We start from the raw sequence: 27,711 nt of genomic DNA, 5'->3' as shown, positions 1-27,711 counted from the left end.
CAGCTGAAGGTATAGTAAGATTATAGGAGTTAGGAAAACAAAAGTCAGGTAAAGTAATGGCACTGGTTGAGCCCTGTTTTCAGTCTTGTAGCTCCTGCCATGAACTCAGAATTGGTTTGAGCATTTCAGGTAAGAATATGCTGAACAAAACCAACTTGCAACAAGTTCATATAGCAAAGTGTCATCACTTATAGCTGCAGGCTTTGCCACAGGTGGGGTAGCAGGGGAGCTGTCAGCATGGGCAGCAAAAACTCTGCTAGAAATAACACACCACACACAACTTCTTACACAAGTTTTGTTGGTTTTAAACACTTTTACAAAGACATATAACACTTACAGATAGAATCTTGGAATGTAATACAGGATCTGTAAACATTTCCAGTCTACCAGCTGTAGTAATAGTTCTTTAATTCCTGCATTTGGATAAAGTGCTTCATACATAAGGCTATTTGAGCAAAGCAAAGATACAGGATATCCCAGGCAGGCAGAATTCACACCCTCTGAACAAGATTGCTTCTTGTCTCCCTCCAGCAGTTCTGAATAATTTATACCGCTCAAAAATGCCCTACTTGAGATGCTCAGTAAGCCACAGCTCCAACTTAAGAGATAAGAGTTAACACCTTTTCTTTTGTGCTGCACACCGAGTTACTTAGAGTTTCTGATACTTGTCTCTGGTTCTGACAGAGCAGGAAGGATTTCTGGCTGTTCTAACAGAGAAAGGCTCCAGGCACATGGAGAAAATAAGCATAAGAAGATAAACAATAGGTAGCTTGCAAGCTACCTTACTGTGTGGTAGGAAAGGAAGTGTCTGGCAGCCAATACCTGTTGTCTTACTTCCTGGTGGAAAGTGTAAATTGCATGGAGAGAGAGAGGAAAAAAAAAAGAACAAGTGTGGCTCAGGCTTGCACCTCTATTTGCTATTCCCTCTTCTGCAGTCAGCTCCATCCTTTGATGAAGGTGCTTTCACCAGCACTGACTTTGAGCTCATGTGACATTCCTGCTGCTGCAGCAGCTGTGGAGACTGACATGTTTTAATTAAGTTTTGTCCCCAGATGGTGATCTTTGTCTTTATAGGAAACAGCACAAACTAAAGATTGTAAATTAGCCTGTTACAAACTCCAGGAAATATCCCCTTGCACGATCAAGAGTAAAAGCACTGGAATGCAGCAAGGCACTGCTGAAAACATAACCTAGGAGGATCAACTTAGGAGGAAAATGGAAGATGGGGGGGGAAAAAGGATTAGAGATTAAGGTTGTATTGTAAATCCAGTTTGGAAAGGCTTGTAACACATACTGCTCAAAAAGCCTGTTTATTGCCACTTCACAACTCAAAGCAGAGGAGCCCTCAGGAGCAACAAAAGCACACAGCCCTTCTGATAAAGCTCTTTTCAGGCCAAATTTCAGGTTCTCAGCTGTTTACTAACCTCCACCACAGACACTGACATAAAGACAGGAGGCCTTTTCTGCCAGTGGCAAGTCCCCTGCTCTCAAGCAATGCCCTGAAAGCTTCCACTCAAGAAGGCACATTAACTCTTTGGCGCTATATCTTAAAGAAGCATCGGTTCTTGGACAGGCAGCAAGCACTCTGTTCATCTGGTTTGCTTAGTGTTTATTGCAATCTACCCAGCTACCAGCAACGGAACCAACTTCATTCAGTCTTGTTCTCACTTGCATATAGCAGAAGGCAATAACATGGAGGTAACTAGAACTGTTTCTCCTACACTGACTAGAGGACACAGACAGCTGAAGTCAACTCGACTGACTCCCTGCTGCATTCCCCTAGAGGAAGGAAGCTGCACTTGATGCTTCACTCTAAGTCTGACAGATCCCTAAGCTACACAGAACAAGTACAGCAAAAAAAAAATCCCTCACATAATGAGGTAAACATAATGGTGCTATTTGCACACTGACCAGTCTCCCAGAAATAAGGTTTGCACACTACAGGTTGTATGAAATAGTCTGTGCAGGAATTTAGACAGAAGCTTGGCAGTCCAGTACAAAATAAACTCCCAAAGTGCCACTTAGCTATATCAGCTCTGAGAACATTAGGCCTCTGTTCTCAGAATGCTCAGTGAACAGAGTAAAATCAAACCAAGAAAACCCCACCCTCAAAACTGCCCTTCTCAAAGGGGTGGGGGCTGGCAGTGGAGCAATGGGTGTTCTCCCAAAACAGCCCAATTCCAGTTTCTTGATAGGCAATGTGCTCTGTGGTTGCCATTATTGCAGCCTGTGCGCTGGGACAGCAGCATTCTTGCTTTGAAGGAGACCAGGGAAAAGAGGAGTTAGTCTGAAGTCCAAATGTGGTTTTGATGTTTGTTTGTTCAGGGGAGCATTTTGTTTGTTTTTAAATGAAGTTCAACATCATAACCTTCCCCTAAAAGGTGAGAAGTGCAAAGTTTCATTCCAGCTAATACTTTGCACATGGTCCTCACAACATAGCCTGGTCACCTACTTCAGCCAGACACCTTACACAGAAGATCCATCATGCAGGTATCAGACCTTGCCCCAAAGCACATAACATTTCCTCAGTCTGAGTGTTCACCACATCAGGCAAACAGGACTAAATGAGGGAGAACAGGTACAAAGACTAATCAAATGATTGGCCAGCACCTCCTGAAGATGCTAGGAGTGAGAAGTGTGTGAAACTGTGGTAAAAGGCTTCCACACTTGAACCATAAATTGTCTTCTTAGTCGAGACAAGGTCAAGCAAAACAACCTTTGGTGCCATTCTTGAGATGATACTATCTTTGTTACTGCACTGCAGAAGCACTTCCCTCCCCAGCCAGTTTGCTCTGGTCTGTGAGCAAACCTCTTCTGCATTGCTCTGAACATCTTCAGGAGAGAGAACCCAATCTGTCACCACCATTCACAGCTAACACACTTCACTGGGCAAGGACAACAGGCAAGAGGAAACATTTTAACAGGAGTTAACATTTGAGCTGCTATAAAAAGCTTTTAATAATGGATTCTGAGCAAGGTTGTTAAATCAGACACCCTACACACTCCTTAAGGCCCAGCCTCCAAGAAATTTACCCACCTACCTGCACTTTGCCACGTCTTGAGGGCTGTATGTAATGGCTAAGCCAGCCTCACAAAAGTGGACAAGTAACTTATTACCTTGCTCCTAGCTGAAGAAACTAATCCCTAATTTCCACCTGGACTAGGAATTACTTCACATTGCACTGAACTTTCTAAATGGAAGGGGGAAAAAAAAACAACCCACAAACCAAAAGAAAGACAAAATGCTTTTGTGATTGGAGGATTTAAATACATTTCCTGCTAATGGTGAAGTTCCCCAACAGGAAAAATAATGTAATGGTTCCAGTTTGACACAAGCATTCATCCTTATTTAGTGTGCTTCCTTTTTACCAACTCAAAGAAAATGCTAAGAAGCCAAATCTCAACATTCCCCTTTGGCAGCTGTTTGCCCCCAGAGAAGTTAGGATCAGCAGAGTTCTGTTCACACAGGTTTGCTGTGTCCACCTGCAGTTTTGTCAGTTACAGTTTCCCCAGAGGATATGCACAATTTCCCCTAAAGTAACGTGACCTGTGAGCTCTCCTACCCTTTGCCTCCTGAGGGAAAGTCACTGGAGATACAAAAAGTGAAATATGGAGAATGTTTAATCCCTTTATGCCAAGCAGCAATCATTCTGAAAAGCCCATTACCAAGGACTGTGCTACTTTTAGAGAGACAGAGAACTGTCACTTAATTGTCTTCTCTCCTTCACTAACACACTCCAGTGCTACTCACAGCCAGGAAAGAAGAATGACAGTAACATCCTGACAAATAACTGATCTTTTTTTTTGCTCATGAACTCTATCAGCACTGTGTCCCAGTCTGCTGGTTTAACAGGATATTCCATCTGCTATTGGAACCAACAAAACACTGAGCCCTCGGGTCAGCAGCTCTCTGAAAGTCCTCAACAGCTACTCGACAGATGGATGTCAGAACCTCCAGAAGAAACCAAACAAGCTGTATGTGGCTGTTGTGCTCACACACTGTAAGTGGTTCAGCATTATGGAGTGTTGCATTCAATTATTTTCTCATTTATGTCAGGCAAACCTCTCTGGGTTCCTGAACCCAGCTGTCTTTGGCCCCAAACTGAAAAATCTGAGCAAGTCCTTAGGCTGTCCTGCAACCATGGACCAGAACACACTGCCAGCACAGCCTGCCCAGCCTCACTGAGAAATGACTGTCACACAGCAGCACTAACCCCTTCCCAGCTGGGTCAGTGACTCCAGCTACTTCAGTCACCTACTTTGTGCTGAAGGCTGGCAGTAAGAAATCAAATCTAGACACCTATCAACAGGATGGGGGATGGCTCTCAGCTTCCTTTCATGCACTTACACCCCTAACACAGGCACTCCCAAGCTTAAAAGACAATTCATCACGAGCAGATGCTTCAAACATCCTGTTCACCTCAGCACTTCAGAAAGGTGTTGGCATGTGTGCAGAGAAATAAGACTGGAGGAGTGTTAGTACAAGGTGCAGAGGCTTCGGCAGCAACGCTGCAGCATTCACTGCACCAGACCGCACCCTCACCCCATGAAGAGTGTCTGCAAGATAAAGAAGATCAGTTCTGCCTCAGAGCACTTCCAAATGAAGAGATTGTCTTTACATCCACGTTCTACCCCACATCCAGTCTGTCTAAATCAGAGCAGCTCAAAGCAGCGGGATCAAAATAAAAAAAACAAACAAAAAAAATAGCTGTTTGGAGGATTCATTCTAACACCTGGAGGTAGAGGTCCCACCCCTTTCTTGACTGCACTTCTTGCTCTATGTTAGGTGCTCAGAGCATTAATTGGAGAAGAAGTTTCCCTCTGGAGGTGACAATGGTGGAGTTGGCATGTTAGTAGATCCCACGAAGAGGCAGCTCAACTTCGGCTTCAATTCATTCCAAACTTTACTCATCTGTGAGTGGAAATAGATGACAGAAGAGAAAACCAGACATGACACCAGAGCAGGCAATCACCAATCCACGCTGTGTTTTAGCAGCAGATTCACAGAATCATAGAATCAGTCAGGGTTGGAAGGGAGCACAAGGATCATCTAGTTCCAACCCCCCAGCCATGGGCAGGGACACCCTACCCTAGATCAGGCTGGCCACAGCCTCACTCAGCCTGGCCTTAAACACCTCCAGGGATGGGGGTGTTCATTCACACATTCAGAGTGCTCAAAAGCACAACACATTTGCTAAAGTACTTTGGGGAAGTCCAGCAGACCCAGACTGGCCCTTTTTGATTGGTGCTACAATGCAAGAAAGTCTGCATAAGGGAAATGCTGAAAGTTACTCCTCATTGCATGATTTCTGCATAGCACAACAAAACCCAGCCGCATCTAGCAAACAGATTACTCATTAGAGAACAGCCAGTTACTCAGTGGCTGGGCCTTCTCCCACCCTAGACAGAGCTGAAGAAGAATTAAAAAAGGAAAACAGAGCAACTTGCTGCAAGAAGATATGGTCTTTTAGAGGGGTTAGAGACCAGGCTTCATTCTCACCCTAAACTGGAAAGGCTTTAGATGACTTAAAAAGTTACTAAATTAGCCATGATGACAGGAGGAAGGCCCATGGACAAAAACAAATACAAGTTCTCACTGACATTTTGGGAGGCAGAACACAGTCCACAAGCACTCACCTCTTTGTGACCCTGAATCTGGGAGTTGACAAAGGCCCCTAGAATGTGAGAGGTGAGAGGCAGATAGATGTGGATGAGCTGTGTCTCCTGATGCAGGCAATAGAGAGAGAAGTAATTCCGCAGCTCCATGGTCAGGATAGCATTTTCTTGCTGAAAGAAGAGGAACTCAGTGAAATGCATTGCCAGGAAGAGGGTGTCAAAGAGGAAACAGCATTCCTCACCACATGAGCAACTCAAACTCATATCAAAACTCCAAAAAAGTTGTTCCTGGATCAACTAGATACAGGAGCAAGTGCACTTTCCATCTGTGATGGTTTGGGTGTTACCTGCCCCCCCACACACTTAAGAAATCACCCAGACTAGACTCAGCCAAGCCTGGAAATTAGAATGAAGCTTAATATTTACAGCTTAGTGCAATATACAAGCAGGGATTTACAATATATACAGCCATAAACAGAAATATAGAAGTTAAAAGTAATACAGAAACACGACAGCCCTCCCAGAAACCCCAGGGAGGTGCTCAATCACCCTTCCACCCCTCTACCTTATCCTAGACTTTGCCTTACGTTCAAGACGAGTTTGGAGAATCAGCCAGGGGGGTTAGGAATCAGAGGGATTAGTCACACAAATAGCAGGTTAGGGAGAGAAGTGCAGGCAGCCAGAGCCAGAGAGCAACTCTGTTACCTATATTTGTGTTCTTGATTTTATACATCTCAGCAAGCCTATGAGTGAAGTAAACATCACCATTGTTTATTTTTCACAGTCTATCATCTAATTCCTCTCACTACAGTATTCCAGCTAGGCTCAAAGTAGCACACCATCCTGCAGGCTATTGCTTTCCACATCTCCTGCAAAGGTTGTGTTGCCAAAGAGGCAGTAGGAAGCGGTGAGGAAAGCAAATGGATTTTCCGTGTAGTGCAACAGGTAACTCACATTACCCAAAGCAGAGGTTACCCACTCAGCCTACTGGCTTCCTGCAAACATGGCTGAAATTCACAGCAGCACCATTACAGGAGTCCAGCTCCTGCCCTACCTCCACTATCCGAGACTCCAATTGCTCCACCGACTCTGGTTCTTTGTTCTGCACGGTGGCACTCATCATCTGCTTCTTCATCATGCTGTACTTGTGCAATGCTCGCTGGTGCTTGTGCAATACTCCCTTCTCATGTCTTTCACACAGGTCCTTTGTGGGAAAAGCAGAAAAAACCAGGTACTCGGTGGAAGCACACAAGCCAAGTACCTCGGGAACACAAACACACAGTCATGCTTTATGTAATTTCTGTGCTTCACATTTTTGTTTCTTTGTTTTCAAGAGGGTAAAAAAAAAAAAACACTGGCAGCTAAGAATTCAAGGAACAAAACTTCCTAGACCCAAAGCAGCAAGGTCAAGAGGCAATCTAGAGCATCACTTCTGCCAACATTCTGGATCTTATCAGGCCTCTTATCTTTTGTGCTCTTCTCAACATTAAGTGTCTGCAATTAGTTGTGCTAAGAGCTTGCCGGTGTCCTTCAATTTCAGACCAGGCCTGGGAATTTCAGGAGAGGCTGCCACTTACAGTTTCAGTAGGTGCTTCAAAACAACAACAAAAATGAATGCTTTTGACTGAAAGATTAGTATAAACAAAATCTCTTCCACTTGTAACTGAACTCATGTCTCCACAAACCAACCAGCAGTGACTTAATTCACTGCTCTGACTGAAAAGCAGCCAAGAGTTAGCTATCCATATAGTTGAAGCAGCCATGCTTTTAGATTCTTTGCAGGGTTTGCTGTTTGGCAAGTCCTCATCACAAGATGAGCTGATCAGCATGGCTACAGAGCTAGCTATGGCAAACAGCCTCTCCCCTCCCTCGACCAGATGCCCAGTTTGCCTCTGAACTGGCCTCCCAGACAGTTTTCCATCCACTCTGTGTTACACCCTCTGAAGAGCACAAGCTTGCTCCAAATAACTTCACTGGCAGAAGAACAGCAGAGCTCACTTTATAGGACTGGAGTAAATCCAGGAAAAGGTTCAACTTCTCCACCACATCATTTTCTTCCTGTTTACCCTGGAAAACAAGGAAAAAAAACCCAACATTTTATGGAAGCCTGGCAAGAAGAGACATTACCATTCTCCACATCCTCACACCATGCAGGCCCTGGGCTGTACCCTCCAGGGCACATCGCCGCTTGCACAACTACATCAAAAGTCTTTCAGATGTCACTGGAGTGTTTAGTCTTCAGTATGCAGAACAAAGGTCTGACTGGAGCAGGAACAGCTTTTCCAACTGACTGACTATTATAACAAGGGGACTTAGTTTCCCAGTCCTGCACGTCAGCCCTTTAAGCTCGCTCTGCCTGGAACTTGTTGCTCTTGCAGGTTCTTCCAATCTTTCACCTTCCCTTTTTGTAAGATAACTAACCCATGAAGGCCACAAATACCTGCATGTTCCCTATACTAGTTCATGCATCAGAAGGCAGAGATGAGACAACCAAGCCAAATTTTACTGCTTGTTTGGTTTTATTTTACTAAATACTGCCTCTCTTCAAGAACCAATAAAACTCTCAGGAGCATAAACTCTGGAGAAAAAGACCTGGTCTGACTGATCTATAAAAGCATGCTGAGTGTTTTAACACATTGAGATGAAAAGACGACGAAACTATTACTCCTCCTTTCCAGACTGTCATGTTCTCACATTATTCTAACAGTCATTATCACACTGCAGACTTACACAGGAATATGATGCTTCTGTCTGAATGACTCTCATGTAATGTTTAAGTACACAAATGTCAGAATTTGGTTCAGCAATAAGTTCGTCTGGATTCTCTGCAGATGAGTAAGACAGAACAGAGCACTTTTGGACAGCTCAGTATAGTAGTACAACTTGTCCAATTACTATCCTTTTTTTTCCCCTTCCATTTAAACACAGCCCACTTTTTTCATTCAAGCTTGAACAAGTAGGCTGGTGGTTGAAGATGCGAGCCTGGACTACAATCTCCCTCATAACTCTGAGGGCCTATGTCCACAGAGCTCATGACTCAAGATGAAATTGAAGGCAGCAATGCAGCCCCTTCACTTTACAAAAAGGAAAGAACTCACCTGCTGCACAGCCTTATCTGCCAGAAGTGCAAATTCAACAGACAGACCCTTCAAGGCTTGTTTCAGAGTCCCCCATGTGCTATTATTCAAAGCAGCCCAGGAAGGAAGCGGTGTAGTGTCGGAGCCCAGAGCACTAGAAGGAGATAAGTAGCATTCAGGTCTAGGAGACAAATTCCACTTATTTGCAGAGAGCAGTTCAGAGTTTCAAACCTGTTTAAACATCTGGCAGTGCTGAGCTACTACAGCACAACCACAAATGCAGAGCTGTGTAAATCCTGAGGAAAAGAGGCAATACAACCAGCACCTCGATGTCAAAGTATTTGTATTTTAACTTGCTCTATGTAATGCAGCCTGAGTGGAAAGATGGCAATTACAGAATCATAGAATCAGTCAGGGTTGGAAGGGAGCACAAGTTCAAACTCCTCTGCCATGGGCAGGGACATCCTACCCTAGATCAGGCTGGCCACAGCCTCACCCAGCCTGGCTTTAAACACCTGCCTCCGAGGCAATCCATTCCAGGCTCTCACTACTCTCACGGTGAGGAACTTCCTCCTTACATCCAGTCTGAATTATGATGACCCTTAGAATGCATTGAAAAAACCCCAAACATTCTTAGCAGACCACTTGCAGATAAAACTTACAACAGTTTTATCTTCTGAACCCACCCCCCCAGTATAAACACTGACTTTAGCAAATCCCCTTGCCCCTAGCCTACCTTAGCTCCTTTCCAAATATGAGCAGGTCGGAGGCGTTATCAATGGCTCGAGAAGCTATCCTCTCCGCACGGTCCCGGAGCTTATAAAAGCTATTGTAAATATTTCTGATGAGCTCCCTGCTGGCAGCAAACTGGGCCTGTATGTCAGCTGGAAGGAAGTCCTGAAGAAGGGCAAAAGAGATTTCTAGTGGATGAATCAGAGGCACATTCACATGCATTAACTGTGGGCATACCAAAGACAGAGACCGGCTTCCCTCCCGTGCTCGCTCTCCCACACCATGCTGTAACAACTCAGAAGAGATTAGCTTCACAATTTAGGTGTCCAAGTCAGATGTCATACAAAGACTCTACTTTACAGAGTAAGGGCTTCAATTACTGGGTGAAGACAAAATAGGCAAAATCTGGGGTCTAAAAGAGTGTTTACAAGGTTTCAAGCTCACAGATTCTGATCTGATGCTATGACTAAGTGCCAGCCTGGCAAAGTCAAGTATGCACTGAAAGTTCAGCTCTCTCTGACCTCTGCAAAAACTTGAATTAAGCACCAATTGCAAAACCTTTTGCTGGCATTGCAGGAACCTGAACAACAACTTGCTTTAAAATTGCTCAATGAACAGAGTGAATGTGTATTTAAAACTTGCCATAGCACTAATCACTGGGATAAACAGATATATGGAGAACTTGCAACTAGCTTCTTTCTAACAGTCCAAATTACTCTCCCACAGGGAGAAGATGACAGAATGAGGGCATGAACATATGGGGAAGGCATTGATCTTGATATTAGCTTTTCAGTTGTGCAGTATGTGCATTTGCTTCTTATGCAAATACAAACACACACTGAAAAACGTGTTCTGAGCAGGATTGTTTAATCTTTACCATATTCATGAACCAGCATTTGGCTAGAAATGTCAGGCCCTTAAGAGTCAAGTACTTAGCTGATCTTTTTGATAAAATTACAAGCTTAAAAAATCCTTCACACTTTTGGAAGCAACTCTCTCCTCCCTAAGATCTCCATCACTCAACAAATGCTATAACTGATCCACCTGGACAAGAGAGACATTTCATAGAATCACAGAATCAACCAGCTTCGAAGAGACCTCCAAGATCATCCAGTCCAATCTAGCACCCAGCCCTAACCAATCAACTACACCATGGCACTAAGTGCCTCATCCAGGCTATGCTTGAACACCTCCAGGGACGGTGACTCCACCACCTCCCTGGGCAACCCATTCCAATGTCAATCACTCTCTCTGTAAAGAACTTCCTCCTAACATCCAGCGTATACTTCACTTCCCCCAGCACAACTTGAGATTGTGCCCCCTTGTTCTGTTGCTGGTTGCCTGGGAGAAGAGACCAACCCCCACCTGGTTACAGCCTCCCTTCAGGTAGCTGTAGACAGCAATGAGGTCACCCCTGAGTCTCCTCTTCTCCAGGCTGCACACCCCCAGCTCCCTCAGCCTCTCCTCATAGGGTTTGTGTTCCAGGCCCTTCACCAGCTTTGTCGCCCTTCTCTGGACACATTCCAGTACCTCAACATCTCTCTTGTATTGAGGGGCCCAGAACTGGACACAGTACTCAAGGTGTTGCCTGAGCAGTGCTGAGTACAGGGGAAGAATAACCTCCCTTGTCCTACTGCCCACACTGTTCCTGAACCAGGCCAGGAAATTTAAAACAAAGTAAGATGTTGCAAGAAATTCATGTACATACCTTGGCCTGGGTAGCTAATCTGCAGGTCATAAATTCATCTCCTACTCCCTGGACCAACTCCCTTAGCTTATTCTGTACATCCTGGAGAAGATACAGAATCAAATGAGCATGAAAGAACAAAGTAACACACGGGAAGTTCACACAGGCCTCATAAGGCAATTGTAAGGCACAAATTAGCAACTATAGCATTACCCAGATTAGGCTTATTTAAGGAAAAGCACAATATGCATTCCCTCAAGAACAGCCATCACTTTCAAAACACCACATTCCTGACACTGAGTGAAATTACCTTCTGCTTTCCAGCTGTAGACAGATGTACTGAAAGAAAACTCCCTGAAGCAGTTCTGAACTCTCTGCCCAGTGAAGGAGTTAAGATAGCGAAGAAGGCAGACTCAAACTACTGCTACCAAGTACTCACTGAGCCACTGAAGGACAGAAAGAGTTTCAAGAGCACATCTTCTGAGAAAGGGGGATGTCGAGCCACCAGGTTTATGAAGCGCTTCAGTGCTCTCCTCCTGGATTCTATGAATTCTCTATCAGCTGCAGGAATAAACATTACATTTCAACTCTTGCACCACACATGACAGCTGCTGAGAAAGAAGAGTCTTGCACTTAAAGCCCTTGCTTAAGTACTCAAAAAACAAAGAATGGTTACCTACAGTATGTCAGCTCCCTGAAACAGATCTTGTGGATTGGCCACCAAAATAAGCATCCATTGAAGTGGCTCCTTGTATCTCACTGACATCCACCATAATTACCTCTCTGTGGTTATTTCCACAGGGTGGGTTAGGCAAGCAGGATAAACAACCAAATCCAAGGCCTGAAGGCTCACCTTACAAACCATGGACATACAAGGATTCATAGAATCATAGAATCAACCAAGTTGGAAGAGACCTCCAAGATCATCCAGGCCAGACCTAGTACCCAGACCTAGCCAATCAACCAGACCATGGCACTAAGTGCCTCATCCAAGCTTTTTCTTGACCAACTCCAGGGACCGTTGTTGGAGAAATTCTTGTTAGCACAGCACACAAGAATTATAAACATGAGCAACCCGTGCTGGGAATGTCCTTGAATCCATCTTGGGAGTTTAGACAGCAGGCACAGGGTAGCTTTCCCCCACATGCAGCTGCAGGGGGTGGAGTGCAGCTGCAGGTGGGCAGAGTTTAGCCAGCCCCAGAGGCTGACCCTCAGATTGTTATGGTATGCTGACCTATTGATGCCTTACAAGTAACTCTGCACCCTCTGACTGTAACCAATCTTGGTGGAGCACACCTCTTGCTAGAAGTGCATATAAGTCACTGTATGACGGAAATAAAGTGGATTTGACCATCTAACCATATTGGTGAACAAAGAGTCATCTTCCCATAGCGCTCCACCCAACGTGTTTTCCAACAGACCGTGACTCCACCACCTCCCTGGGCAGCCCAACTGAATGGTCAATCACTCTCTCTGGCAACAACTTCCTCCTAACATCCAGCCTAGACCCCCCTGGCACAACTTGAGACAGTGTTCCCTTGTTCTGTTGCTGCTTGCCTGGCAGAAGAGACCAACCCCACCTGGCCACAACCTCCCTTCAGGTAGTTGTAGAGAGCAATGAGGTCTGCCCTGAAGCCTCCTCTTCTGCAGGCCTCACACCCCCAGCTCCCTCAGCCTCTCCTCACAGGGCTGTGCTCCAGGCCCCTCACCAGCTTTATTGCCCTTCTCTGGACATGTTCCAGTAGCTCAACATCTCTCTTGAGGGGCCCAGAACTGGATACAGTACTCAAGATGTGGCCTGACCAGTCTTGAGTACAGAGGAAGCATAACCTCCCTTGTCCTACTGGCCACACTGTTCCTGATTCCTGTTCCTAATATTCTTATTGCTTGGAATGAGATCTGTAGCTGGAAGCCAGAGGGGACCTCAGTGTGTCTGGGACTTGGAAACTCAGCACAACACTCTACTGCTTGCCACTGCAAGGATCACTGCTGCTTGCAAAGTGATCATCTCACAAGTAATTATGGAGTTTTTGCTCACTATTCTGAAGCAGTAGCTTCAGTTCCCCCTCCATACTTGTAAACACTTTGGGGCTAGAGGAGAATAAAGGGGTTTAAGTTGCTTGTTCCAGATAAGTGTCCATCTTTGTCACGCAAGATATCAGGAAGCGCTTAGCGAGATATGCCCAGCAATCTGCAGTGGTCCATCACCGAGTCCTTGTCAAGCTAAAACAGTTGTGCTCATCTTCCTGAGGCAGGAAGGATTTCTATCTTACTGCTGTAAGGCAGTAAATCAATGTCCCTGGAGTTCTTCAGGAAAGATGACAAATTAATCCAAAACAAGATTGAAGGAAAAGAAAGCAACACAGAAGAAAACTGAATGAATCTCTTCCCCATGACAACAGCCAGATCACAATAGGGCATTACCCTTCTACCTCGGTTTTATGCTGGGAGTTTGCTGGCTGCAAGGACTCTTTATAGTGATCCTTTGTACAGAATCTCCCACCAAATGATTATTCTGTCTCTAGGGTTGCAGATCTTGATTTTGCTTTGTTCACTTTTTAGCCTACATGAAGATTTCTGAGGTCATCTACACAGCTCCTCAATTTGCTGCTGTCCTCCAGAATGAGCAGGGCAGATTGCTAATAGTTCTTCATCAGATAAAGTAGGCCATGATGAAAGACTAACATAACAGAGAAGAATACTGAGTACAAAAAGCATGCAGCTTTGCCCATCAACCTCTGGGACTGAAGATACTGCAAGGGTCACACATCTACACTAATCCACCAAACCCTGTGTCCTGCAATTCCATTTGTCAGCCCATTAACCTGCTCAGAAACAAGAACTGCCCATTCCATTTCCTTTTTCCTCTTTGCAGTTTCTATTAAGACCACTTACATAGCTTTTCTATGTGCAGTCATTGGGCTAAAGGCAATCACCATCCTCTGTCTCAACTCCTTTTTGGGCTGCATTAGGACTGTATTCCTGGCAGAGTCTGGGAACTCACCCTGTCAGATTTTTCTTAAACATAGGGTAACTGTGGGCAGAAATGCACAGGAATATCACTACACTGGTAGTGCAAGGAAGGAACAGTGACTGACAAATGATACATACTGGTCACTTCTTTCACACATCTCTCCACTGAGGTCAGAGGAGGTCACTTTGCTTATAGGTGTTGCATGAAGTGGAAATTCTGTTGATCCTGGCTGAGAACACTTAAATCAGATCAAATTCACCAGACAGGGCTTCACAACCCCAAAACAAAGGTGTTCACAGTTTGTATTCCATCATAAAACTGTGTACAGTTCTGGAGCCCTCAACACAAGAAGGACATGAAACTGTTGGAGCCAGTCCAGAGGAGGTCACCAAGATGCTCAGAGGGCTGCAGCAGCTCTGCTATGAGGACAGGCTATGAGAGTTGGGGCTCTGCTGCCTGGAGAAGAGAAGGCTTCCAGGAGACCTTCGAGTGGCCTTCCAGTATCTGAAGGGGGATACAGGAGGGCTGGGGCGGAATTATTTACAAGGTCTTGTAATGACAGGATGAGGAGTAATGGGTTTAAGCTGGCAGAGGGGAGATTTAAACTAGATATTAGGAAGAAATTATTTCCAGTGAGGGTGGTGAGACACTGGCACAAGTTGCACAGGGAGGTTGTGGCTGCTCCCTCCCTGGAGGTGTTCAAGGCCAGGTTGGATGAGGCCTTGAGCGACCTGTTCTGGTGGGAGGTGTCCCTGCCTATGGCAGGAGGCTGCAACTAGATGATCTTTGAAGTCACTTCCAACCTAAACCATTCTATGATTCTATAAGGACATCAAATCACTGAGGCCTCTGAGCACTATTATTTTGCTTTGTTCTAGTTCTCTCTGCACCCTGCTTTGCTCACTGTTTACCAATCCCTCCTCACTGCAGCAATATATTGACTTCTTGACTGAAATCAATTATTTATTGAAACATGGTAAACTTAGCAGCATGGGCAAGAGACAAAACAGTAAAAAGCTTCTTCCCCCACAGCTGAAGTATAAAACAAGACAGGATTTTACACAGTTATGCAGCATATGAAATAGTAAAAGTTTAAAAACAGTGCAACTGTTTCAGATTAGTGAAAAAAAAGGTACCTGAAGGAGCTTTGATATGCCTTCAGTGTTGGGATACTGCACTGGTTTCTATTCTAACAGCTAAAATACACTTGAACAAACTGACATGCTGCTTCCAGCCTGTGTGGAGTTATCTTGAGCAGATCAATAAGCTCCTTTTTAGAACAGGAAGAAAAAAAAAGGTGATAGCTACTTTAAGGCAGTTGGTTTCTGTGTCAGAAAAACACCTTTTTGTACATAAACCAAGAAGGTGTAATTACCACTGCCTCCATCATAAGGCTTTTGTCAAAGATAATACTGTAACAGGCAGTGCTGAAGCTGTTCACTTACCATCAGTGTTCACTGGCTGCTTTTAAGCTGTGTGTGAGTAGTCAGGGTCCTACACTAACTCAGTGGAACCAAGCCTGCTCCCACTGGAGAGGCCATTGTGCTGGCTTCACACAATCAGCTGCTCTGTAGTTTTAAACCTTTTAATACAGACCTGTATTTTTCTCTCACCATAGAAAAGCAGTGGGATTTCCACAAACCTTCTCAACTCTGGACACTTGATACCACAGTACCTCCTACAGCTTTTCAACAGCACAGTACCAATTCCACACCCTTAGCACTGCAGCACTCATCATCACCACAACCTGCTTTCCTAAAAGACAACACCCACAACTCTGCCATGCTCTTGCATAGACTCACAAATCTTACCAAAACAGTTAGTAGATATTGACCTTCCACACAAAGAAACCCAACAGAAGTCTTACATTAATAGCTTACCCATATGGAATTTCTAGGATGGCAACAATTCATACCTCTGAATCTCGTATTGTAACATCAAAGCTGTTTCCTGAGCTAAGCAGAAGCTTATTTTCCACGTTACCCCCTTAACCATGTTTGCACCATCTCTCCAGTCAAAAGAAGACCCAGGTTTACCTCCCAGCATCCTCTTTGGTGGAAGTGCTGGCACCATTCGATATGGGAACTTCTGAAGCAGCATCTCATGGAACACCACAAAATCATTGTATCGCCTGTAGACTGAGCATCTGAATCTCTGCAGTTAAGAGGGAGAATAAATTAATAAACAGGCTGGGCAATCAGCAAAGAAAGAAAGAAATCACACCCAAAGACTGCCAAAACAAAGCATTTCTTCCCTTAAGAGGCACTGTATTGGGAAGGAGGGAGAAGACTCCAAAGGCAGTCACCTTGCAACTGTGAACAGAGACAGCATTTTTCGCACTACAGTGTCTTGGGTATGCCTGGAAAGGTTTTGGTACTGCATGGGCTGCAGGGGTGGTTTACGTGAGAAGCTGCTAAAAGCTTCCCCTGTGTCTCATAGAGCCAATGTCACTAGACTCCAAGATGGACCTGCTGCTGTCAGCATCTCTGTGACAACACATTTAAGGTGAAAACGTTCAGCAAAAGAAGGCAATGAGACAGCCCTGCAGACACTCAGTGAAGGAGGAGAGGAGGTGCTCAGCTGCCACAGCAGAGATTCTCCTGCAGCTCATAGTGAAGAGTATAGTGAGGCAGGCTGTTGCTCTGCAGCCCGTGGAGGTCCTCAGAGAATCAGATATCTACCTGCAGCCCATGGAGGATGGAAGGCCCCACACCAGAGCGAACAGATGCCTGAACTAGGCAGTGACCTCATGGGAAGCCTGTGCTAGGAGACACAGGAGCCCATGCTGGAGCAGGTTGGCTGTCAAGACTTGTAACCTCATGGGGAGGTTACCCCCCTGGAGCAGTTCATTCCTGAAGGACTGCACCTTGTGGAAGATACTCACATTGGAGCAGTTCATGAAGAAGTGAAGCCATAAGAAGGACTCGAGTTTGAGAAGCTCATTGGAGAACTATCTCCTGTGGGAGAGGTCCCGTGCTGGAACAGGGAAAGAGTGCAAGGAGGTGGGCAGGAAAAAGTGGCAGAGATGAGGAGTGATGAACTGACCACAATCCCCATTCTTTGCCCCTTTGCACTACTGCTGGGGAGGAGGGAGAGAAAAACTGGGAGCAAATTTAAATTGGGAAGGTGGTTTGAAAATTTGGCTTTGTAATCCTACACTGTATTGATTAATAATAAACTCCTTTCCCCAAGTCTGTTTTGCCCATGATGGTAATTGGCAAGTGATCTCTCCCTGTCCTTATCTCAACCCATAAGCCTTTCACTGTATTTTCCACCCTTTGTCCCACTGAGGAGGGGAGTGACAGAGCAGCTTTGGTGTGCACCTGGCACTCAGCCAGGATCAATCCACCACTTACAATGTTGAGAATAAGATTTTCAGTTAAAAACTGAAATCAGTAAGTCAGATTTCCTTCACACACAAGATGAAAGAGACTACAAAATAGAGAGAAGGGAGTTTCCCACAAAATTACAAACACCCCTAAATCTGCTGTGATTCCATCCCGTTACTCCTTCAAACTCTGTCTTCCAAATTAGAACATTTAGAAATTGTGCTGACACTCTTAAAGGGCTCTGGAGAGCTCTTTTCTTGAAGTAACTGCAAGTCCCTCAGCTCTTGCTCTTAGGCACTCTCTCTAAATCAGCTTCAGATCCAGAAGTGGCAAAACAGTCTTAGATTGTGTTAAGTATTGGCCCAAATGACTGATGCTTTAAGTGAACCTCACAAGGGAGAGGCCTCTTACTGATGTTAGATCTATAAACAAAGACTGAAAGTTCCTTTAAAACCTTAGTCCTTCACTCTGCCTTTCTTAAATCAATACATTGAAGAGGCCAAAAGAACTTTTTTTTCCTTCCAAAGGAATTAGGAAACATCTAGAATGAGACACTTAGGAGGTAGAAAACCTTTTAAAATAATCAATAAATAAGAAACTCACAACTCCCCTCTCTCACACACACTATTTCTACAAATTGCACTACTGAAACAGCAAATAAGTCTGCCTAACACTGGACTTAATCTCCCTCCATTTGCATTGCACATCATCCCCAACTTATTGGGGCACTATTTTCAAAACTAAAGGAGTGAAGCACATAACTGAAGCATGATGGACACAACCCCTAGGGCCTCCCTCTCTCTGCTTTTCAACCTGGCCTTGATTTGTGTTGCAGATCTTAGGTGAAGCTCAAGCTGAGCTATGCTGCTTTTTGAGGCTACTGCTACGGCCACCGGAGGTGACAGCAACTGAAAAGAATTGGTAATGAGTTCCTAAATTCAAAACCTAGAGAGACCACCAAGGTCACTGAGCCCTGTGCCCCAAAATCAGACAAGAATAAAAAAGGAGTCCTAGAAAGCCCACAGAAGCATTCACTGTGGCTGCCCTTCCACCCTCCTGACAGTGTCTGACAAACTTAGAGTGTCAATCAAAGACACCTAAAGCCCCAAACATCACTAAGAAAAGAGACCCAAATGTGTCTCTGAATGTGTACAATAGTGACTACAACAGCTGGAGTGCCACTCAGTAACTAATGCTTTGGTGGCCTGGGAGATGTAAATTGCTCATGATCTGCTGTGAAGACAGATTTCATTCTTGAAAGGACACACAGAAGCTACTGGAAAGCTATTTCACCAGGTGCTTCATAATCAGGAAAGCATACATGACCTTCAACCTTCTCTTAAACCAAAAGAGGAAACTACAGGTCCAGACTGAGGCAAGTAAACTTGAAGCAGCCTAGAGTCTGCAGAAGGATTTGCAGCACCTTAAAGGATTTCAGTTACATTCTGTGATTCAACCCTGCCAACACAATTTCTTCACTGGCTCAAAGCGGTCTGGAACATCCAGTCACCTACACCTGTCCATGAGGAGAACATCCACTTTCCACACACCTGCTCTTGGACAGGTTTCAACCAAGTAAACTAGCAAAACATCCACCAAAGCTGAGTTACAAGATGCTTCATAGTGCAGAAAGCCAGGTCAGGAAAGCACAGTGCTGCTGCATTAAAAGTAAGCTCTGGCCCACTCAAAACCAGCATGCCCCAAGACATCGATCGGGTCAGTCGAGACTGTCAACAGCAGCTGCACAGACATTCTCAAGTGGATGCACCCAGACCTGAGCTTGTTCATTACCTTGCTGGAAACCTCATATTCCACGTGTTTCAGAAAAAGGCCCTTCTTCTCAGGTATAAGCTCCACCTGCACACTATCCTTGCTCAATAGCTCTTGCAGGGTGTGGGAAAGAAGCAGTGGATTTCCCTGGGGTGCCTGCATTAGAAACTGTTCCGGTTCCCTCGGTTCATTTACTGGAGGCTTTGCCAAATCTAAAAGACAAAAAGGAAAAAACAGTCCAGTAGACCTGATAAGATAAAGTAAAAGATGTAGTCTTAAAAGATTCTGTTCCCTTGCTCAGTACTCCCACAGTGATGCAACACTCAAGCCACTCCCCTAGGAGGTTATGCTACTTCACACACGTTCAGGACATTGGTACCTCCCTCTTCACAACACCCAAGAGCACCACCAATTATCCCGAGTCAGAAAGACATCTCTGCTAAGCAGAAGAAGAATCACAGGCCAAATTCGTTCTGTGAATCAGCAGAGAGGCCTGCATTTCCTGTCTGTCCAGCTCCCACCACAGCAGGATCTGCCAAAATGAACAAAATCCTAGCTCAGCACTTTTGGATCCTGCCTAGAACAACTCATGGAAGGAAAGCAAACGTGTCATTTTACTGCACTGCAGAAATCTAATGCAATCATTTTACATGGCATCACAAAGGAAGGAGGCATTTCATTTGACATAATTGTACTAAACTCAATGGCACTGTGCAGGAGCGGGTGCGAGTTACACTCATTTACTAGGTCAATGCACTTAAATTCAAGAGCTGGGGGGAAAAAAGTTCCTAATAAGGGCTACCAACTCAACAGTTCCTCAATCACAACAAAAAAGCTCTGGTAAAATCTTTCAGATAGATCTGTTCCACTGCTTGTAGCTAAAAACCAGCTTTCAACAGTGAATTAAAACATTGCTGGACAGAAAGACCCTTACTGATTCTTGGCCAGCTGAGAATATGGGCACTACATCACAGAAGGGGTAAAGATTCAGAGTACTCTCTTATCAAATGACTGTCTGCAGCACTGACCTCCACCACCTGTTTCTTCACATGCTCTAGGTTCTGATAAATGGAGAAAACAGGTAATCTCCAACTCCTCAGAGAGGCAGCTTGAGAATAGACATTTCATTCTCTGCTCTTTAAAACTACTTAAGGAAACCATACCAAATCCAGGACAAATGACCTTATCCCACATGTCTCATCAGGCTTCGGATTCCTGCTAACGTGACTCAGAGAAGCAAGTCTTAACACCTCTGCCTTCATAGACCAATATATCACCTACTAACCCCACCTACACAGCAGCTTCTAAAAAGTCCCAGCCACCTGCCAGAAATTCAAGGTAATGTAAAGCAAGCTAATGAGATCTTGACATGGGATGCTGCTGGATAAAATGGTAAGGTATCTGTGTAGCCACTTTTCAGACAAATGCTGAACTCAGAAGGAAAGGAAATAAGAAAATTCAGAATGCAGTGTAGAAAAACCTTTGCCCACCTGACCTGTCATGGGGCAGCAAGGCAGAGCAAACCACACAAGCAAGTGTCAAAAACACACACACAGAGAGAACTCTGAAACAAGGCAGCCTCATTCTCCCAGAGCAGCGGTTCTCTGGGTGCACACCCTTCTAATTCTTGGGTTTAATTGCTCAAGACACATCAGTGAAATGCAACGTGACACAGGAAATGTCACTGCTCCTCCAGCGTGCAGACACTCACAGGCTTTACACAGAATTCCACTCCTCTGTGATGCTAAACTAAAGCCTCTCAAGTTGCAGAGGCAGTCACTGGCAAGGTAGGCTCTCAAAGTGAGGCCAGCCAAAGTGCAACCCACCTACTCTCCGAGAGCAGCCCCAATCTCTACTGATACAATGCTCCTCTTGCCTGTTGGTTCACTCTGCCTGTTTTCTATCTTTCTGCTGGCCAACCAACAAAGCAGGGCTTTCATAGAATCATAGAATCAACCAGGTCGGAAGAGACCGCCAAGATCAGCCAGGCCAACCTAGCACCCAGCCCTATCCAATCAACCAGACCATGGCACTAAGTGCCTCATCCAGGCTTTGCTTGAACACTTCCAGGGACGGTGACTCCACCACCTCCCTGGGCAGCCCATTCCAATGCCAATCACTCTCTGCCAACAACTTCCTCTTAACATCCAGCCTAGACCTCCCCTGGCACAACTTGAGACTGTGTCCCCTTCTTCTGTTGCTGGTTGCCTGGCAGAAGAGACCAACCCCACCTGGCTACAGCCTCCCTTCAAGTAGCTGTAGACAGCAATGAGATCACCCTTGAGCCTCTTCTTCTCAAGGCTAAACAACCCCAGCTCCCTCAGCCTCTCCTCATAGATCTGTGTTCCAGGACTCTCATCAGCTTCATCACCCCTCTAAACTGGGGCTCAGCACTGTCCAGTAAACTACTGACACTCCCAGTGGCAAAAGATAGGTATGAGAAAATACTTCTAGGATGAACCACCAATCCTTTGGTATTTCATCTGCAAGTCCTGGAACATGGAGCATGATTCACAGAATCAACCAGGTTGCAAGATATCTCCAAGATCATCCAGTCCAATTTATCACCCAGCCCTATCCAATCAACTAGACCATGGCACTAAGTGCCTCATCCAGGCTTTTCTTGAACACCCCAACCAGATGCTGAGAAGAATTCTTTGACTCACTGCAGTGATCTGAACCCACATGGCCCTGTAAGACCACTACAGAATGAAGCCCCATGGAGATATCAGGCCAAGACCCAGCATTTCTTTGACAATTCAGTCACGTTGCTCTTCTCATTTGTAGTACTTTGCCCATTTCCATGAAGTTATTCTCTAAATTGGCTTTCTAAAATTCACCTACAGGAAATACCTTCTCTTTTTCAGCAGTTCACACACCTGGCTCTTCCCAAAATACTGTGTAGCTGCTTTAGATCTCAGCCTTGTCTAAATGTGTGAAATGGTACAAATCAGACAACCATACAAACAAGTTTGACTAATTACTGTTTAATTAATAATCTCAGCGTGTTCCATATCAAGAAGACAGCTACCCAGAGTGAATTTATACCCTCAAACACTGGTCTGAGAGCACAATAAGATGACTTTGGAACAGCTGTAATCTCTTTCAGAAAACACTTACGGTGGCATTAACTCTAACCCTGCAGAGCAATATATACTGATGGTATTCTTCAGCCCATTTTTCATTCTACTTACTAAAGAGTCAATTCAGGAACAGCCTCGAGGGCTCTGGCCAGGAATGGTGGATAATAGTGGAACTCATTGGTATGAGCTCCCGTGTTCACCCAGTAAAAGGATTTACATGCATTGTAACGAAACACTTAACGCTCCCCATCACGAACTGCCTGCTGGAGAACAGCTAATTCTGAAAACATTCCCTTTGGTTTCAGCAGATCATTATCTAGTGAAGTTTATATACATAAAACAGCAAGTGAATACAGAAACCAGCTATGCAACGGTCCCCTGGAACACAGGGAAGCAGCCAAAATAAAAATCAGCTTTTTTTGGCTAGACTTTTGCAACAGCAGTTTCTCAATCTGTTGTCAATAAGATACCAGGAAAGGGCCTGGTATAACTGAAAATAATTTGATGGAGAAGTTAAAAAGAAAAAAAATACACATATTTATGCACACAAGAAGCTAACAAGAGGCAACAAGTTGAAAGAAGCATTCAAAAGGATGGCCTAGATTTTGGGTTGGTTGTAAAAGAAAACAGCTATAAAAACACTGCAAAACCTTTTTTGCTTGTTTGGTAACAAGTCAGGTAGCCTTTGGACTGAAAGGAGTTGAGAAACTTGCCCTGAGAACAAGCGACATAGGAAAGCTTTGCTACTTTATACCACATACTTCCATGGTTTAGTTAGTGCCCAAGGCTCATCACCCCCGTTTGTGCAACCAGGCAGAGACCTGCCCTCCACAGTTATCAGTTTCCTCCATGGAAATGGCTAAAATCACACATTTATGAAACCCAAAGGAGGATTTCAAGTGTCTGATTAGCTGAGCTTGTGAGCAAGCACATCCAGTACAGAAAGGCAACTCAAGAGCTGGAAGCATAGGTAGTAAATCACAGCAGAGATCTCCCTTCCCTCCTTAAGTTCTGACAACCAAATTTGGAGGCTCTATCTCCATTTTACAGATGGCTGCAACTAACAACTCTTTATTACACCAGAGTGCTAATCAGCTACATTTATTAGACATACTTAAGCAGAAAGTGCTGTAGAATTATTTATGTTAGGAGCTAATTTTCTAGGAAGGGAAAGGAGCCTGGAAGGAAGCAAAGCCTTTAAGAGAAATAGCTAAGGTTTCTCGCCCACCACCCCAAGTCACAGCCATGCAGAGCAGAGGTGATTGAGCTCACAGGAAACTTAGGGAGTACCAGAATTGACTATTTCTGTACATAGACCTCATATTTCTCCCTGGTAAAAATGCAGGCTCCACTACAAGGTCCTGGGCCAGGAATACTAAAGCAGCAATGTAAATGTCATTCATCAGCATTTCCCTTTCCTTTCTGTCTTCTCATGAAAAGTCTCAGGAATTGTGGAAATGCCTTTCTCCCCTTATTGTGTCAAACACATTCCTCCATAATTCCAGACCTCAGTGCCCAAATCAACCTCTCTGAAAGCTGCTGCAGTTTTCAACTGCAACTTCAAACAGATTCCCTGCCTCACATTTCTTTTTAAAAACTTCTTACATAACTTGAAATCCCCCAAAAGCACAAGAAGAAAAACAGAAGTCACACACACATGAGGAAAAAAAAAAAAGCAAAGAAAACTTTGTTCCCAATAATGGCTTTGCTTTTTCTTTCTCTGTGACTGGTTTGGGGTTTTTGAGGAATTTAAACTCTTGCAACTCTTATTTAGAGTGGAGCAATGCAAAGGAATCAGTCTGTTTTGTTTGACTAAGCTAACTGATATGCAGAGCTGTGTTGCATGGGAGAGAGGTACCCACTTCTTACTGGATGTGAGAAAAATAATCCTATTTAGCTTTGCTCTGATTCAGAGACTGTGTAAGTGTCCCTTCCTCCTAACGATTCCCCTGTAAATACAAGCCATCCACTGCCAAAACAAGCCAAAATAATACACATCCTATCATAAAATGGGGTGCTGGAAAACAGGCTCTAACAGTTTATTTATCTCCCTTTAGAGAAAAAAATAACCACAACCGACTAAACCCAAACAAACCACCACAGCTCTCTCAGTGCAGATGTCAAATCCTCCACTGGCTGGGCTGAGGAGTTTTGGTTTGGTTTTTAATGTTGGTTGTTTGGGGGCAGGGGAAAGGGGGTTCCCCCCCTGCTTTGTTTTTGAGCTGTTTGGCATAGCTATGGTTTTGGTGGCTGTTCATTTGTTTGGGTTCTTTTCCCATCTAAGACTGTTCCTCAGCACTCTGCTTTTCCAAGATGAAGCAGAGAAGTCATTACTTCTCGTTACAACTCAACAACAGGTGAGGTGATCTAAGCTTTATTTCATTTCAATTTAAAAAGCACTATTATTTCTGCATTCCAAATAGCTGCAGACCTCTAACCGCTCCTCAAAATACCACAACCACATACTACAATTGAAAACCAAAATAAACCTAACACCGAGTTGAATATCACACAGTAAATCTGTGCAACAGAATAAAGAACTCATTTAAAGACCAATACCTTGTTCTTTTGACTATGCTGTTAGCTCATCAAGTGATTAATTAAGCACTTTCCCAGGTCTGGGAATACAAGGAAAGTATTCCTTTCACAAGTTAGCCATGAAGAGACAACTCCCAAGCAATAGCAAACACAATAAGGTGAGATGAAGCTACACACATTGAAGAAATAACAGGATTAGAGGAGAAAAATCCATCAAAGACTGCCCACAAAGACCACAGACGCAAAAAGTCAAATCCTCACTAGGGCAGTTTCCCAGCTTACAATGGAAGATGGCTAAACTATGGTTTTGTTTTCACACAGCTCTAACAAAGAAATTGAAAGTGTAGTAATTCACACCCAAAATGCAGGAACACATTCAACTTTCTCCAGGAAGCTTTTACAAAGGCATTTTAACTTAGCTCCAAAACCACCGAGTTTTCACAATCCTTCTTCCTTAATACAGGTCAATAAAATCTCACCAGGAGAAACTGTTTATCTTGTAAGTTTACTTCTCATCTTCCTTCCACATTTCTCACCCTCTTAATTAGGCTGGGGAAAAACTTAACATTTAGACGTTAAAAACAGGACATGCCACTCCACACTCTGCAGTCTCCCCATGGCCTTTTCACACATTTTATAGTTAAAACAAACTCATTCGCATCTCAACTGCAAATCAGCAAAAAGTCCCCTCCTTTTGTATCAGTTCCACGTCTGTAACCAGCAGCTTTCTCTCCACCAAACTGCACCAACCCACCGAAATGTGAAGATTGCAGGGGAAATCTGTGTGGTTGCGAGCAAATTCTCCGGCCTGCAATTGCTAGGGCCCTCCTACAGGCTGCACAAACAGTTAAATATTGACCACTAGAAGAAAAGGAGACACCCTGCTCCCTTCCCAGCCAACACACCTGGGTTAGCTCCCTGCAAATCATTGCAAAACAGCCTCGAGTGGAGCAAAAGCTAAAAAAAAAACCCCAAACAACAAAAAACCCCACCACCACAAACCCAAAAAGTCAATATAAGTGACTTTGCAAAACTGACTTTAATGTACTGGACATTATTCTTTTCTCTTGACTGTGTAACTTTTAACCCTGTCAAATATAAAAGGCAGCATTTTTATGTGCAGTCATAGGTGGGCACCAACAACTCCTGTCAGGGCTCTTTTACTCAGGAGACTTCAATCCTCCCAAAATAGTTGCTGACAAGCTACTGATCTCCAAGAAAGTTATATAAGGGTGTGAAACTTCCAAGATCAGTGAACTCGCAGAGCGGCGTTAGGAATAAAACTACTGTTGCTTTCACAGCGCTGTTTTTCTTCAGCTGAAGATCATTAGACCACTTCTCTCAGTGGTCAAAACATAACCTTTGTCAAAGAAAGCCAGGTTCTCTAAATGATGCTAAGCAGGTCAGACAGTTACAGAAGCACCATCACCAACATGGAAGTTAATCGGATCAAGAGCAATCAGAGACAATGTTTTATCTCTATAGGGTTCCTGGAGCAGATGGTGACTCTCTAACAGACATACCTGAACGAGTTCTCTCTTTGGTACAGTAGGACATTTTTTTTTCCACAAAGGCTGCTGCTCAATATGCCAATATCTTACATGAGTCTTAGACAGGAATATTCCAAAATAATTTACTTATAAGCATTACCTGCATCAGGAGCATCACAGGCCTATCAAAAGCACACTCACACTGGATCCTGGATATAACCCAAATTATTTTCCCCCAAATACAGCTTATGCACTTGTGAGCTCTACTACTCCTCCTTCCCAAATAGAAAAAACCCCACTATGCACAGAGCAGGAGCTGCCAGTATGAAGCTTCATCCACTTTAAGAGAACTTTAGAGAACTGTATTATGCAGTTTGCCCTCACTCAGTTTAACTGTTATGCACCTGGCACATGATTTTCTTCCTTCTCCCAGCACTCTGTTTCTCCCTTCACACCAAGCGCTGGCAGCATTTGGCTGCAAGTTTCTCGAGCGCACGTTCAGATCCACGCTCTTAAAACTTCAGCGTTTGGAGCCGCTCCTTCCTCTTCGTGCTGGAGCTGCTTTTGGCTTGGGTCAGTAAAGAGGAGACGTGGCCTCCGTCCGCGACTCCGCGACAGCGCCTGCTGAACCGCTTCGTAATTCTCCCCGCACGCCGAACGTGCCCCCGGGTCCGCTCAGGCGGGCGGGGTGCAAGCGTGCTTAGTCAGGTCACTTCAGCACCCACAGACGCGCTCAGCCGCACGACTCTCCAGAGGAAAAGCTCTGGCTGGTGCCCGCCGTAAGCCCCGGCAGCGGGTCTAGCCCCAGCAGCAGGGCTCCCCGCGAAGCTGACCTCCGGGCGGCGGGACGCGACCGGCCGCCGAGCGCTGCCCGCCGAGCCCCCGCCTGCCCCGGGCCCGGCAAACCCACCGGTCCGGGACGCCCACCAATATACTCCCTTTAAGGAGCACGAAGGACCAGAGGCTACCTTGGCAGGCGAAAGGGAACTCCCCGGCACCACGACATGGGGCACGGCTGGGGCTCGCCGTGAGCTTGACGGCAGGGCATCTCCCCTGCGGGCCGGGCCGGGCCGGCACCCGTCGCCCCGGGGAGGGAAGGAGAGGGCGATGCCTGCTTTACCTCAAGTTTTGGCGGGCGTAGCGGCCCCGACCCCCCCCCCGAGAAGCCTCATCACCCCGCGCCCAGAGACGGGACAGCGCCCTCGGCATCAGGGCCGCTGCCCCGCCGCCCACACCCTCCCCGCGGGTGCCCGCTGCCCCGTACCTGTGCCGGCGCCCACGGTGCCTGCGGGCGGCTCGCCGTCCATCGCGGCAGCAGTCATGTGAGGCCGGGGCCCGGCGGCCGCCCTCCCCTTCCTCCGCAGCGCCCGCCTGTCAGCGCGGGCGGAGCGGGCGGGGTGAGGCCGCCTCCCCGG

General features: G+C 45.2%; 1 protein-coding gene across 2 annotated transcripts; it reads right to left on the bottom strand.

The window, feature by feature from the left end:
* Nucleotides 1-281: 281 nt before the first annotated feature.
* On the bottom strand, nucleotides 282-27,711 carry SNX8 (sorting nexin 8). 2 transcript variants are annotated; one of them, XM_064153683.1, is made up of 11 exons: nucleotides 27,561-27,711; nucleotides 19,207-19,397; nucleotides 16,123-16,240; nucleotides 11,552-11,673; nucleotides 11,134-11,214; nucleotides 9,430-9,590; nucleotides 8,715-8,847; nucleotides 7,615-7,683; nucleotides 6,671-6,820; nucleotides 5,638-5,787; nucleotides 282-4,912 (listed from the first exon to the last, which is right to left on the bottom strand). In XM_064153683.1, exons 1-11 carry the CDS (start codon nucleotides 27,616-27,618, stop codon nucleotides 4,799-4,801), a joined length of 1,347 nt encoding a protein of 448 aa, XP_064009753.1. In that variant the 5' UTR covers nucleotides 27,619-27,711; the 3' UTR covers nucleotides 282-4,798. The 2 variants fall into 2 exon arrangements, with proteins under 2 accessions (XP_064009753.1, XP_064009752.1); XM_064153682.1 differs by lacking the exon at nucleotides 27,561-27,711 and adding an exon at nucleotides 26,701-26,865.

This window comes from Pogoniulus pusillus, chromosome 13, assembly GCF_015220805.1.
Source record: "Pogoniulus pusillus isolate bPogPus1 chromosome 13, bPogPus1.pri, whole genome shotgun sequence".
In the NCBI taxonomy this organism is placed as follows: Eukaryota; Metazoa; Chordata; class Aves; order Piciformes; family Lybiidae; genus Pogoniulus; species Pogoniulus pusillus.
The sequence above is the reverse complement of the archived record's forward strand: the minus strand, read 5'-3'. Positions and strand labels throughout refer to the sequence as shown.

Coding starts and splice junctions, on each gene's coding strand:
- SNX8 (XM_064153682.1), bottom strand. CDS start 26,767: ATGCTGCCAGCGCTTGGTGTGAAGGGAGAAACAGAGTGCTGGGAGAAG. Junction 11,215..11,551: donor TTCTGTCCTTCAGTGGCTCA/GTGAGTACTTGG, acceptor TATCTTCTCCAG/GATGTACAGAATAAGCTAAG. Junction 6,821..7,614: donor ATTTACTCCAGTCCTATAAA/GTGAGCTCTGCT, acceptor TTTCCCACAAAG/GACCTGTGTGAAAGACATGA.